The sequence below is a fragment of the Mesoplodon bidens genome, assembly GCF_964165515.1.
Source record: "Mesoplodon bidens genome assembly, chromosome: 1".
NCBI classification, from domain to species: Eukaryota; Metazoa; Chordata; class Mammalia; order Artiodactyla; family Ziphiidae; genus Mesoplodon; species Mesoplodon bidens.
Window position 1 is genome coordinate 103,755,144 of NC_138176.1, and position 14,714 is coordinate 103,769,857.

General features: G+C 56.3%; 1 protein-coding gene across 1 annotated transcript in view; it reads right to left on the reverse strand.

Annotated features, from left to right (window-relative positions):
• Positions 1–1,912: 1,912 nt before the first annotated feature.
• Positions 1,913–14,714, reverse strand: part of ABLIM2 (actin binding LIM protein family member 2) — a 156,171-nt gene continuing 143,369 nt past the window's right edge. The window contains exon 22 of the mRNA XM_081229099.1: positions 1,913–3,642. Coding sequence (XP_081085225.1) covers positions 3,529–3,642 — 114 coding nt within the window. The 3' untranslated portion in view covers positions 1,913–3,528. The remainder of the gene's footprint in view (positions 3,643–14,714) is intronic.

A 14,714-nucleotide genomic window follows, 5' to 3' on the forward strand; every position in this document is an offset into this window, starting at 1 on the left:
TGAGGTGGGAACTTCAGAGCCAAACCAAGAGGGTTGAGAGGAGCCCTGCCTGGAGAAGAAGCACGCCCCCAACTCCAGGAGGGAGGAGAGTGTGTGCAAAAGCTGAGGGCTTGTGCCGAAGGAAGGCAGCGTGGCTGTGATGTATGGGACAGAGGCTGATCCTGTGTGGAGCAGGGAGAGGGGAGAGCAGGGTGTCATAGAAGGTGCTGTTGGGGGCTTGACATGATCCAACTGATGGTTGCAAAGCATCACTCTGGCTGTCTGTGAAAAATGACAGGTCCAGAGGTGAGAGTGGGAAAGAAGGCTGATTGGGAAGCTGGGTTCACCCAGGTGAGAGGTGAGGGTGGAGGGAGTATGGTCAGGGTGACCACATGTCCAGTTTGCCTGGGACAGGCCAGGTGTATGCTGTGTCCCTGGGTCATTGGTAAGGGTGCCACCTTCCACTCTCAGGATGTTTTCTGATCTGGATAATTCCATGACGGTGTCTGCTGAGATGGAGAGATACAGAGAGATACTTCAGGGTGGAACTAGGACCTCCGACAGGCAGTCCTTGGGGGCAAAGGAATGGTTTCTGACTTGAAAACCTGGGTATACTAAAATGGGGCAGATTGTGTACATGTGAACAGGCTTCTGGGGTTTTATGAGAGTTATTAATGTCATTGGAATAAGATTAGAAACTGCTGTGGATTAAATGTGTCCCCCAAATCCATATGCTGAAGCCCTAATCCCCAGTGTGATGGATTAGGGGGGGCCTTTGGAAGGTGATTAGGTTGTGAGGGTGGGCCCCTCACAATGGGATTAGTGCCCTTTGAGAAGCTGAGTGAGATGAGAAGAGAGATGGTCTCTCTCTGCCCTGTGAAGACACAGCTCATACATCTGTAAGCAGGAAGCAGGCTCTCACCAGAACCCGATCGTGCCAGCACCTTGACTTTGGACTTCAGACTCCAGAACCAAGAGAAAGAAATCTTTGTTGTTTAAGCCCCCAGTCTATGGTTTTTGTTACAGCAGCCTGAGCAAACAAAGGTAAATATTACAAAGCATTTCATCCCAGGATGACATCTGCCGACCTGCTGGGCCCTCCCTGGAGGGAGCCCAGCCTTCGTTCTCTTCCCTTCCTTAGCCATGTGCTCCAGCCATAACCAGCAACCCAAGTTTCTGGAACTGGGGAAGCTGCCTCTGGCTCAGGGTCCACTCCTGCTGTTCCCTCTGCCTGGAACACCCTTCCCTTCCTTGGCCTCTGGGAACACCTCTTCATCTGTCAAGAATTAGCTTGGTTTGGGCTTCCCTGGTGGCACAGTGGTTGAGAGTCCGCCTGCCGATGCAGGGGACACGGGTTCGTGCCCCTGTCTGGGAGGATCCCGCATACCGTGGAGTGGCTGGGCCCGTGAGCCATGGCCGCTGGGCCTGCGCGTCCGGAGCCTGTGCTCCGCAACGGGAGAGGCCACAGCAGTGAGAGGCCCGCGTACCGCAAAAAAAAAAAAAGAATTAGCTTGGCAACACCTTCTCAGAAAGCCTGGCCCCCTGACCTCTGGGGTGTATATGGAGCCTCCTCTGGACCTTCTCCAAAGGGTCAGTCTTGTTGTCATTGCCTGTTTGCCAGTCTGTCTCCCCAGCCTGACTGGGGACAGGCATAAGCATCCCTCCCATCAGCACCTGGTGCCTAGCTGAGGGGCTCTAAAGCAAGCAGAGGGCCCCACCCTTAGGGGCTGCCACTGAGAGCACTGTCCCAGGGCATTCCTGATGCCAACCATGGGGCTGTCCCACCCGGCTCTGTGCACGCTTCCGGGGCGACCACTTTCGGCAGACGCTCTCCCCAAGGACTGTCAGCAGAAGGGGGTCCATGCCTAGAAATGACACGCCTTTATAAGAAGTGGCTTTTCACTTTCACAAGTTATAATACATCATCCTTTATTTTTCCAGGCTCCCCTAGTCCGACATGACGTTCACTAGTGAGAAACTGGGGGTTTCCAGTGGCCAGGGCTCAGATCGCAAAGTGGAGGGAAGCGTACTAGGTGCTGAGAACTCCCCTCCCTGGCCAAGCCGGGCTGGTGAGAAGCCGGGCGCGCAGAGGGACTGGCGTGTTACGGGGCCAAAAGGAAGCTGAGTGACATTGACTCACGGATGGGAACATCCAGGACACACAGAAAGATGCAGCTTCACAAAGACGGGGAGGGGGACAGACTCTGGGGACACCTCTGCAGTGTTTCACAGGCCTCTCAACGCACTGACAAACATTCCATGTCAGGCACCATGCTCTAGCCCACACCTAATCACAAGCAGGATGCCTTCCAGCAGGGGACCCGCCGGCCTCCTGCCATGGATGCCCTGCTGACTTTGTGATCTAGGCGGCACCTCCCATCCCGTCTCCCCGAGGGTCTGGCTGTCGGTCTCAGGACCAGGCACAAGCATCCCTCCCTGGGGGTGTCTGTGTTTTATGGGGGAGAAGCAGGGAAGGTGGAATGCCCCTGGCCATGTCACCAAGAGGGCATGGAAATCCTTCATTCTGGGGCACCGGCCGTCAGGGGAGGATGTCTTCTCTCCAAGACTTGGAAAATGACAGCGAGAAAAACAGTGGTGGCTGTACTTTACGTGTACCTACAAACAGCATTATGGGGGGTGCGGGGAGTGGGTCTGCCTTTCAGGGTACCTGTATGACAGGTCAAAAAGCAAAAAAGCACAAATAAAACAGACAAGGAGTCCTGTGTATTAAACCCGAAACCACACAGATGCGAACAGTGGAGAATCAGGCTGGAGGTGCTCCCCTTCAGTGGGACCATAGAATTAAACTCTTTATATATGTCGTCATTAAGTAGGCTCTACTTTTTAATAAAATAAAAACTTTTGTGTTACTCTAAAGATATCATTCATTTAGGCATCTAAGGGATGATGTGGAAGAAAAATGCAGAGCACGGGGGGCCCTGGCAGAAGGTGCCTGTTTAGACTGAAGTTCCTCCCTAAACACTGATTCATCACAAAGGCCGCAAAAACCGAGCCCCCGTGCTTCTTGCAGCCCTGGGTGGCACATCCCCTGCCTCGGGGGTGGGGGGCCCCTGTGCCAGGCCGTGCCTCCTGAGGCTGAGCGGGTGAGGGGGCCACACCGTGCGCCCACCCACCCATGACCCTGTCAGCGCCTGTCATTGACAGGCCTCCTCAAATCTCCAGTCCCATCGCCTCTGTCCCACCAGCGTGGGGTGGGCACTGCCCGGAGGCCTGGGGGGTGGGCTGCACTTGTCTGTTCCCCCATCTCCGGGGCAGTGACCTCGCAGCATCTCCCTGATGGCAAGCAACAGCGGGGAAGGAGCAGTGCAAAGCCAGGCATCTGGGCCCTAAACTACGGGCGGGAGTGGCGCTGGCAGAAACGGGGGGGGGGCTGCACCTGCTCTGGGACCTCCTCCCGCCCCCAGGCCCCAGCCCGGCCCTTCCAGGCGCCCACCGCCCACCGTGGAAACAGAGAAGCCAAAGCCAAGTGCAAGAGGAGGGGTCTGGTGGTTCCCGCAGGCGTGCCCGTGGTCAGGGGCCTCGGCAGCGTCAAAACAGCAGGGCTTTCTTCTTGAGGTCGTTCCTCTTCCAGAGGGCCAGGCGGTCAAACTCTTCCATGCTCATCCCAAACACTTCCTGGAACTCCTCGGGCGACAAGTGTCTCTTCAGATAAAAAGGAAAACCCAGAGGGGAACAGTCAGCAACTTCGGCCCCTGAGGCGGGATCTGCAGCAAGGATGGGGTGGTCCCCTCAGCGCACCCGGGGCCCTCGGGCTCCCCACCTTCCCTCTGTATCCCCATCACTCTGCTTTGCAGTGGACAGAACCAAGCCCAGAGGAAAGAGATCTGGTTAGGGCCCCAGGGTGACCAGCTGCAGAACCGGGGCCAGGGCCCTGACTCCTGACACCTACAGACATGTGTCCCACTGCAGACAAAGTTTGAAAGCACTGCCTGGAAATGGCTGAGATTTCAGGAGATATGCATATATGGGCACATTCATAATTTCATTTAATTTTCATGGCCGCCATTTGAGAGCCGGAAGTGAGTGGTTTATTTCGCCCCCATTTCACAGATGAGGACGCTGAGGTGTGGAAGGTGAGCAAAAGAGCCTCAGTTCAAATCCTCCCTCTTCCCCACCTCTGCTGTGTGACCATGAGTGAGTTTTTTGTCTCTCTGAGCCCGATCCCAGGGGGCACAATGGAGAGGCTGAACAGCTCGGTGTCAAGGGTACCTGAGCCAGCTAGCCTCTGGAGCCTCAGTCTACTCACCTGTAAATGGGGTCACCCTGGCAACGCCCGCCCCCCCAGAGCTGTGTGGGTGAGTGGGTCAGTGCAGGTCAGCTCTCAGGGCTGAGCCCGGCCACGGGCAGGGCCAGTGTGTGTTGGGCACGTTTGTTATGATCCGAGATAGAGCAACCTCTGTGGAGCTTCCCCTGACTGCCACCCGAATTCTAGACTGTTCCTTGCAGGTTTCTGCTCCCATCAACCCGACACCTGTCTTCCTCAGCAAGCTCTGAGTAACTCCTTCTTGTCCTTTGAGACCCGGCTCGGGTGGGCACGGCACCATCTCCCGGGCGGGCTTCCCAGGGGGAGTGAGGCTGTCCCCCTCCTGCCTGGGAGGGCTGAGGGGAAGACGGAAAGGAGGTGGGGGACAGTCTGCAACAGGAGGGTGGGTCAGATTCTGGCCCCAGAGGACCCGGTTCAAATCCCCCTCTGGCCCCCATTTGAGAAGTGTGGCTTCCGTATGGCTGTGTGGAAAGCAGTCTGGCTATTCTTCCAAGTACTTAGCAGGATCACCGTGCGACCCAGCAGATCCACTCCCAAGTAGATCCCAGACGCCCCAAACCAGGGACTCACGTGGACACCTGCACACCCACGTTCACAGCGGCATCATCCACAAGTGCTAAGAGCGGAAACAACCCAACTGCTCATCGAAGGACAAACGGATAAACAAAATGAGCTCGATTCAGACTCGGGAACATGGTTCATCCATGGAAAGTCATGAAGCTCTGACGTTCGCTAAAACACGGACACGACTGTTAGGCTGATCCCATTTATACGAAATATCCAGGATGGGCAGATCCACAGGGACCAAAACCAGAGTAGTCATTGCTGGGGTCTTGGGGAGGGAAAGGACCGGAGAACAGCTGGTCAATGGTACAGGGTTTCCTGCTGGGCTGATAAAAGTGTTCTGGAATTGGATAGAGGTAGTGGAGGTCGTACAACCTTGAGAATGTATTAAACGCCACTCAGTCATACACTTTAAAATGGTTAAAACTGTGACTTTTATAATTTAAAAAACCCAATTCTTGCCCCCCAAAGAGTGGTTTCCTTAAATTTAAAGCAAAACACCTCATACTAAAGGTTACTGTGATGATCAAGAGAGAAAACGGTGTGAAGACACATGGTGAACTATGGAAAGCAGAAACATCAGTCACTGCCACTTGTGTCCTTCATAAAAATCACCAAATATGTGTGGCATGCACTGGGTTTCAGAGCCCAGTTGCTGGCAGGATATGGGGGAGGGAACCCAAGGGACCCATTTTTGCTGAGTCACAAAAGGCCCTCCTAACTGAATCTGGGCCTGGGGTCCTCAGAGGGCACACACACTCTCACACACACACACAGACACAGACACAGACACAAACATATACAGACACAGACACGCATGGAGACACACACACAGACATACACAAACACATAGATACACACAGACATACTAGACACACACACAGAGACAGACATACACAGACACACATGCACACACAAGACATACACAGACACACACGCAGAGACATATACAGACATGCAGACACACACATACAAAGACACATAGATACACACAGACATACTAGACACACACTCACACAGAGACACACAGACATACACAGACACACATGCACGCACACACACCATCAAGCTAGTCTCTGCCAGGAAAGGGCCGTGAGCTGCCTGCTACCATCTCGGACCTGCAACCAGGAAGAGGGCTCTGGCATATGCCAGAAATGAGCCACCTGCATGGTGCTGACACTGGGGTTTCCTGCCGATCTGGGGAATCCACAACCCGGCCCACGGGGACTCAGAACCGTCATTTCAGACAGCAGCACCCAGGGACCATGTCACAACCTTCCCAAGTACTGTGGGTCAACCAAGAAGCCCAAAGGGAAGGAGAAAAGGAAAATCGCACCTCCTGTTATTGGCTGAGTGTTGAGCGGGAAGCCTGACACAGGCCAGGGTCCTGAGGCCCTGGGGGGTGTGGCTGTGGGCGGTTAAGGGGAGTGCGGCGGGGCAGAGAAAGATCAGAGGCCTGAGCGAGATGCTGGACTTCAGGGCCAGGCCCTGGGGAGGTGGAAGCAAGGGGAAGGGGCCCAGAGGTGACGGCCAACAGGGATCCCAGAGAGGCATGGGCTGGGCTCGCGGGGTGATGCCCAGCACCCCTGCAGCCTGTGATCTCCTGCTTTAGGGCCCCCGGGTGTCTCCGGGGTTGGGTCTCCCAGGCGGTGACATACAGAGGGGAGGAGATGGGAGAGTGGTGACACAGGTCACCACGCTCTAAGCTGGGAAGGGGAGAGCGGCGCGGTGAGGGTGACCCTGTGCTCACCGGCCAGGAGCCTCCCGCTAGCAGCAGGGGGACCACGGCAGGGCCTGCGGGGGGTGAGAAGGGGGCCCAAGGAGTCACTTAACCCTGGCACCCACCGCAGGTCCCATGCAGCCCGTCCTCCAGCCTCCAGACCAAGATGCCCTGAGAACTGAGTCCGAAAAGCTGCACAGAAACCCGGGTTCTACGGGCAAGGGGACACCCAACCTTGGGGACCTTTGAACTGGGGACATGTGGTGGGTTAGCGGGCAGGAGGAGACGCAAAGGAGAGGACCCTCTGGGGCTGGCGCTCCCAACCCTGCTCCCCCCGCCTGGCTCCCACCTGGCCACAGGAGCCCACCCCGTTGCCAGGAGGGCAGCCGGAGGCAGGAGGGAAGGAGGGGTGCTGCATGGTGTCCCAGCTGGGTTCCCAAGCCCGCAGGCCTGTCACAATGACCCGGGGTGCTTGTCACATCTGAGAGTGCCTGCCCCCTCCCCTATGCCCCCCCAAAACCTCCCAAGGCAGCCTTAGGGGCCCAGGAGCCCACGTGTGTCATATGCCTCCCAGAGCAGCTGATGGCAGCTGGGTTTGGGGACTCAGGCTAAGGGCAAGTCCTAGGGGCTGGCAGGGACCCCTGGACTCTGGTCCTGTTTCCTCATCTGTAGGCTGAGAACAAAACCTGGCTGCCTGAGGGCTCTGGAGGGCAGGAGAGGGTCACATGGGGAAGGCCTGGCAGAGGGATCTGTTCAGCCATCCCAGCTCCAGCTGTGTGGTCTATAGTATCTCACCACACCTGGCTGATCCTGCGGCCTCCCAGGGAAGAAGGGGCTAAGGGCCCCTGCTCCTGGCAGCTGGGAAATTGGTAATGTCCCTCAAGGCAGAGTCAGGGCCCCCCATCCAGGGCTCTTCTTGCCTGCCTGAGGGCCTGCCGTAGCAGGAGGAACGTGGCAGAGCACGGCAGACCCCAGAGGCCAGAGCCGGCCTTCTGACCCTGGCCCAACTCCCCCAGCCGCTGGCTCCTGAAGGCTTCCCTGGCCCGCCAGGCACGGCCGAATCCCCTCCTGAGCCGGCAGGAAGGCAGCCCAGGGCGTGGTGCCTGGGCCGAGGAACATTCCGGGATGGCCTCATTTCTGGGGTGCACTGGGGAGAGCCCCTGGGGAGGAGGCCATTTTTGCAGCATGGTAGGGGTCTCACAAGCTTTGCCAGGGGTCTGCCTATGTGTCACCCTCCAGGGCAGCATCGTGCAAAGACCTCGGGCTCAGGAGCCAGACACACAAGAATCCGGTCCTGGCTCCAGGCCCGTCCAGCTGCACTGAGTGACACGACCTCAGCTGTGATGTCTGTAAAGTCGGAATAATCCTGTCTGGCCTTCACCCATTCTCCCTCTGCCTGGAATGCTGGGCCCTCCTCCTCTGCCCACGTAACCCTTACTCACTCCCCTGGGAGTGACCTGGGCTTGGGTGTCAGCTCCTCCAGGAAGTCTCTCCTGACTGCACCCATCACCCCAGGCTCCCAGACCTGCAAGCCTCCTTTCCGTGGTGTAAATACGCCACGGCCAGTTTCAAGCTTCCAACGTGACGCCACTGAAGGCAGAGCTGGAAAGAGATGCCCGGGAGCACACTGTCACAGATGATTCCTCCCGCACACAGATGCAATAGCGGTTAAGTAACCTCGAGAGCACAGATGGTAGTAAAATGTAGCCGAGAGATTAGGGAGGAGGGAGTGTTGAGTATTTATCACCTTTGCTTTAAATGTAATTTTCATAATCATAAGTTTACATCATTTGATTTTCAGTAATGGCTGGTTTCACAACCAGCGTGGGAAATTCCTGAAAATATAACAACAGGAGCAGCTCTAGCAGCACCCGATCTCTGAGAGAGCCGCATGCACTAGGGGTCCCTCTGTAACGAGCACCCCGGGGCAGGGAGGGGGCCTGTGTGCCCGGGACCCTGCATGGGGCGCTCCTGGGTGGTAGCGTGAGCGGAGAGAAGGGAGGGGAAGGGCTGGTCCTATGCAGGCGCTCTGCTCTCTCCTCATTCAGGGGCCGGGACGCAGAAATAAACCAGACCAGGTGCGCCCACCCCACAGAGATCTCATACCTGCCGGGCAGGTGGGTCAGAGCACAATTAAGTCCATGCAAGGGCCTGGGACCTGGAGGCCTTGATGCCTTGTGAAGCACTGATGACATGTCACCAGCATCTTACAGCCAGAGGTAGTTTTCTGAGGGACATGATCTGACTTAACCCTGTAACCTGGCTCCATCGCCAAGGGCTCCCTGAATACAGGAATCAGTAACGACCACTAACCTCTGCTCGCAGCAAGGGCTCATCAAGGGACCGCAGCCGGGAACCCAGGGCACACACGGCTCTGTGCCAGATGCACACATGCACTCACACCCAGGGAGGCAACGAGTGTGGGAGCTGGTGGTGCCCAGAGGACGTGGACCGGGCCACAGACGGGGACGTCTCCCGCGTCACCCAGCCTGCAAGTGGCACATTAGAACTCGGACCTTCTGGACGGGGATCCAGGGCTCTTTCTGAGAAGCTGCCACCTGCTGTTCCTTGAGACCACCGTGCCGTTCAGACCAGCAGGTCCACGCAGTTGGGAGGCTACACCTCCCCTTGGCAGACGGGCCCACCGAGGCCTGTCTACCTGGAAGCCGGGCCATCCATGCTGTCCCTCTGTGGCAGAAAGCCCCACTTTTTCTGGGTCACGGACCCTCTGAAACGATGACGCAGTGGCCCATTTTGGTAGAATCACGCACACTCATACACACAGCGTCCGGGTCCAGGAGGCCTACTCAGGGATCCCAGTTCGGACCCCGAACCCCGCCATCCTCCTGAACTGATGGAGGACCACTGGCCAGGCTCGGGAAGGGACTTCATGACAGTTGCTGCCATCCTCACCTGCCCTGAGATTCTAGTTTTCATGCTACGACCTCAGGAAACCCAGGCTCAGAGAGGTCCCATGCCTTGCCTGAGGGCATGCAGCCTGGGCGCCAGGCCAGGTGGCTCAAGAGCCCGGGACCTTCCCTCAGTCCTGACTTCCTGCCCCTTGATGCAGCTTCTGGAAGCGTCCGGGGCTTTGTGGTGGAGGCCCTCGGCCTGTGCTCCCCCTGCTCTGCAGGGTACCCCAGGCTAGCTGCCACTCTGCTGGGATTGGCCTGCCTCGATTTCCCTGCAGGGCATTCCCAGTACCCCCTGCCCACCTCACCAAGTTCGGATGTCCCACCGGCCACTGCCAGGCCCCCTGCTCCAATGGGGGCTGATCGGGTGGGCTCAGGCCCCAGGCCCGCTCAGCCTGCGAATCCTGGACCGGCAAGGGCCCACGTTTCTTCGGAGGCCTGGGTCCCACGGTGCCTCCCTGCCCCATCACACTGTACAAGGAGGCCCTGTCTGCAGAGGGGAGTCCTGCTGAGCTGGGTCCATGCTCTGAAGCTTCTGCCATCTTAGCCAGAGGTCCCTGACATCATCACCATAACGACAGCATCACCATAATGACAACGATCCCTGCCATCTGCGGAGTGCTCCTCTGTGCCAGGTGAGGGCCGGGAGCCCTCCATCACAGGCTCGTGACCTCTTCATAGTGCATGGGGAAGGACGGAGATGGAGGCTCCGAGATGTGGAGTGACGTGGCTGCCAGGTGGCCCCGAGGCCCTGCCTCACCATGTCCTTGCCCACCTCTTCCACCATCGTTCTGCTCCACGGTGGGCACCTACGGGTTCGGGAACATGCCAGGCTCTTTACTACCCAGAGCCTGCAATGCTCTTCCTCCACTGCACACAGCAGCTCCTCCTCCTTCTACAGGTACTGGTTCAAATGTCCCCCTCCTCCAGAGGGCCCTCCCAGATTGCACTAGCCAAGCGAGCAGAGGCTCCAGGCCATGTGTGTCCCTCAGTACGGAGCCACTGCTGATCTCATCTGGTTCTCAGCTCCAGTAGGGCAGGATGGACCTGTCTCCCATCCTCATCCAGGGACAATCTGTGCTCTTTGCATCCCTGAATCTAAATCTGTGCTCTCACCTTGCTGGCCACGCTGCCTCCCAGCTTCCTCTCTCCTCCTTCAGAGCCCATTCCACTTGCCTGCCCTACTCTGCACTGTCTCCCTCCTCCCTCCCCACCCTCCACCCCTAAGTCCCTGCCACTTGGCCTGGCCTTGGAGGACTGTTCCTGTTTGTTCTCCAAGCCTCTCCTGGGAGGCCCCAGGGTCCCAGAGGCTGCAGCAGACCCATCTCCCAGACACACCCAGTGGCTGGGAACCCACACTCACCATCAGTCTCTCAGGTTCTTATCAGACCGGTCGGATGAGTCTAAACAAAGGACGTATTCTTTAACTGCGGGACCTTATTTTTCAGGCACATTCCTACAAATTGGGCTTTTCCTGCTTGAGCAAACTCAGGTGTGCATTTAGCCTCAGGGTCTGGCAGAGGTGGCCCCAGAGGAGCTGCTCAGCCTTGCCTCTGCTGAGCACTCAGAAAGGAGGACCCTGGGGACTCGTCTGGACACACCCTCCTTCCAAACCTGTTCAGCCGGCAGCCTTTGCTCTCTGCATGAGTCAGCCTGGCCAGGCCCTGGTGCCCGGCTGTTTGGACAAACACTAGTCTAGGGGTGGCTGGGAAGGTAGTCTGTCAATGTGGTCATGCCTACAATCAGCCTTTAAGTGAAGATGACCCTCCATAATGTGGTGGCCTCATCCACTCTGTTTGGGCAATCACTGAGGGCTTCCTGGAGAAGGAGAAATTCTGCTTCTACGTGTCAGCTCCTGCCCGAGTGTCCATCCAGCCTGCTGCTGGCCTGCCCTGCAGATACCACACTTTCCAGCCCCACGGGAAGCCAATTCCTTAAATTAAATTTCTTAATACATGTCTATGTCCATATCTGTCTGTCCGTCTGTCTACCTGTCTCCTGTTGGTTCTGATTCTCCGGAGGGCCCTGGCTGATACACTTTCCTACCTAAGGAGCCGAATGTGTGCTCTGGGAGGTTGGGGCAAGGAAGTGTGGTTAGAAATTCACTTTTAATACTGTAATTAATCCAGGAAGATGCACAGCGCAGTGGCCCTGTGTGACTACTTAGCTGGAACCCCAGGTCTGTCCCCCAGAAGCCGAGGGCCTGGGGCTGTCCTCCAGCTCCCCTACCCCCACCCCTTCCCACCAAGGCCTCCTCTGTAGCTGCTGCACCAACTTGTGAAAACCAAGTACAGGAACGTGTCAAGTGCTTGGAACAGCCTAGTGATCAAGTGCTTGTAGATAAGCCAAATCTGATAAATTCGCAAACATCCTGTTTTTTCCCCATATCGGGCATCAAGGAGGGACCTTTGTTCTCCTGGTGGCCAACGCTGTGGCTGATCCTACCTCCATTCACAGCCAGCCACCTTGCTCTTCCACTAAGTTCTTAGCAATCATTGTTTGGCCAGCCCATAGCACCCCATCCCTGTGGAAACCTTTTTCTAATCCATACTGGCCTACTCGGTTCCCAGGTTGGTAAACTGGGGGCAATATGGACAAAATAATTGAAACCATGGGCACATCACACCTGCCTGGGGCTCGCTCACGGCAGGTGCTCATGGCTACTTCTGAACAACTGAATCGATGCTCAAACCACCCAGCAGGACAGGCAACAGCGATGTCATCTGACAGGTAAGGGTCAGGCTCAGAGTGGTTAAGTAACTGGTCCGCAGTCACACAGCTAGGCATTATGGAGACTGGATTCACACCCAGGTCATCCCGACCCTAAGTGCTCTCTCCCTCCACCAGGATGCCACCTTTGGATGGCAAGAAGCTGATGCACGAGCAAAATGGCCAGTCTTTCGGCAAATGCTGGGCAGCCGGGCAGAGGTTTGCAGGAGGGGCCTCAGGTAAGAGGACACTTGAGTCTGCCCGGGGCAGGCAAGGCTCTTCCCCCTCAGAGTGGAAGCTCCTGGCACAGCCAAACGCAGGAAGGATCTGAGACCCTCCAAGGCATGAGTTCCTTGGGTGCCAGGGGTAGGCGTTGAGACCCAGACCCCCTAGGACAGAAAGTGCTGGATCTCAGGGATGGTGTAAAACTGGCCCCGGACGGGTCTCCCTGGGGAGCCTGATCCTTGCTCTGCACATTGGGACCACACAATTCATCTGACTGCCTTCCATGTGACAGCGCATCCAGAGCAGCAGAGGACAGCCACACTCCTTCCAAACACCTCTATGAGTCACCAGCCTTTACTGAGCACCTACTATGGGCTACCAGGGGCCTATATGGCACCTTTCTCTTTGTCAGGCTGAGCATCCTGAATTCCCTTGTCTGTGCCTCACAGGCCAGAGCGACAAACATCATCAGAACCGGGGTTCGTCCTGCTGCACCGAGTGACCACCACTTACCCAGCACCCCATCCCGACAGCCCGGAGTCACGCCAGGCGTGTCCCTGCCCCTCCCACTTTGATCTCCCAAATAGGGCCTGAATCTACCCGCTTCTCACCTCCGCCACCACCCTGTCCAAGATGCCATCATTCTTGCCCGGACAAGCCAACCGCCTCCAAAATGGTTTCCCTGCATCCACACAGCCAATTCAGGCTTCACAGTACAGCCTCGGGCACTGTTTTACTTACGTAATCAGGTCGTCCTGCAACTTAAAAGCCTTGCCTTTCCTAGAAACCAAACTGCTTATCGTGGCTCACAGCCCTACGAGGCCTGGCCCCTCCTGCCCATCACCCACTCAAGCACAGCTAGTTCCTTCTCAAACAGCCTATGCTGCCTCCTGCCCCAGGGCCTTTGCACCTGCTGCGTGCTCTTCCTGGAATTCTCTTCCTACCTGCCATGACTCACCTTACGTGCAAGTGCACACACACACACAGACACACACAGAGGCATACTTACTGCACCCAATTAACTTTTACCCCCTTTTAAATGCTCACAGGCCCACCCTCCTCTCCTTTAGAGCCCTTACCTTGGTGTATAACTCCACACACTCATTTGGGTCATCAGTTGATTGACGTCTACCTCCCATCAGGCTGAGTCTACGGGCAGAGCTCATGCTGGTTTCTGCTCATTATGTGTCCCCTAGGGCCCAGCTCAGTGCCTGGCATGTGTTCACCAAACCAGTGAGACTCAGCCAAGCACTCTGGCGGTAAAGGATGGATAACAAGCCTTGACCATTCGACAGACAGAGTGGTCCTCCTTCCAGGGACCGACCCTACAGAGGTGTGTGGGCACCACCAGCTGTCTGCCCACGTCCATCTTCTCCTCTTGCTGAGCACACAGCAGGCCTGCAGCTTTGCCATGTGACCGAGCCCCAGCCAACAGCCTGTCACTCCACAGCCTGGCCCCTGGGACCCTCCCCTGTGTGGAACTGAAGCCGAGCAGGACACTTGCAGTTCCTGGGCATGGAAGCCTTTCTGTGTCCCCCGTTTCTTGTTTGTAGGGAACAGACTCCAGCCTCCATGAACTTCCCTGAGTTCCAAAGGGCAGATTCGAACAGTTGCTAATCAGGGAAGGGACGGGATGCAGAAACAAGGGAAGAACAGCCAAGAAACAATAGTGTAGCCTTGGGGCAGGGTCCTGGTTCCACCTCAAGGAATACACATAACAATATATTTTGAGCTTTTTATAGAACTAGAACCCCAATAAATGGAAGATGTCAGTATTCTTCATTCCAGAAAAGACCACCTGAGGCCAGATTAAAGGAGTGCAGGCCCTGCACACACCCTAATCTTATCAGCAATCCCCGCCCTTGAACCATTGCTAGAAAACTCCTCATCAAATCCACCCAGGTTGGGACATACAGTTTTTCGGGGCAGGAGCCTGCTGTGGCTCCCTTTGCCTGGCAAAGCAATAAAGCTAATTTTTTCTACTTCACCCAAAACTCTGTTTCCGAGATTCAATTCAGCACCAGTGCACAGAGGCCAAGTTTTCGGCATCAGAACGGGATGCGGGACCACCACGCAGCCATCTAAAAGGACGGGCAGATCCCCATGAAATGGCATGGAAAAATGTTCACATAAAATTTAAGAGAGAAAAAGCAGATGTCAAACTGCATAAACAGTATGAGGCTACTTATCCAAAAGAGAATTCAGTTATCTCTGGGTATTTGTGCAAAAAAAGAGATTTCCGGAAGCATGTCCGCCCCGGAGCTAACAGGAGTTTTGAGTCGGTAGGGGAATTCCATGTAATGTTTACGTTCTTCTTTGT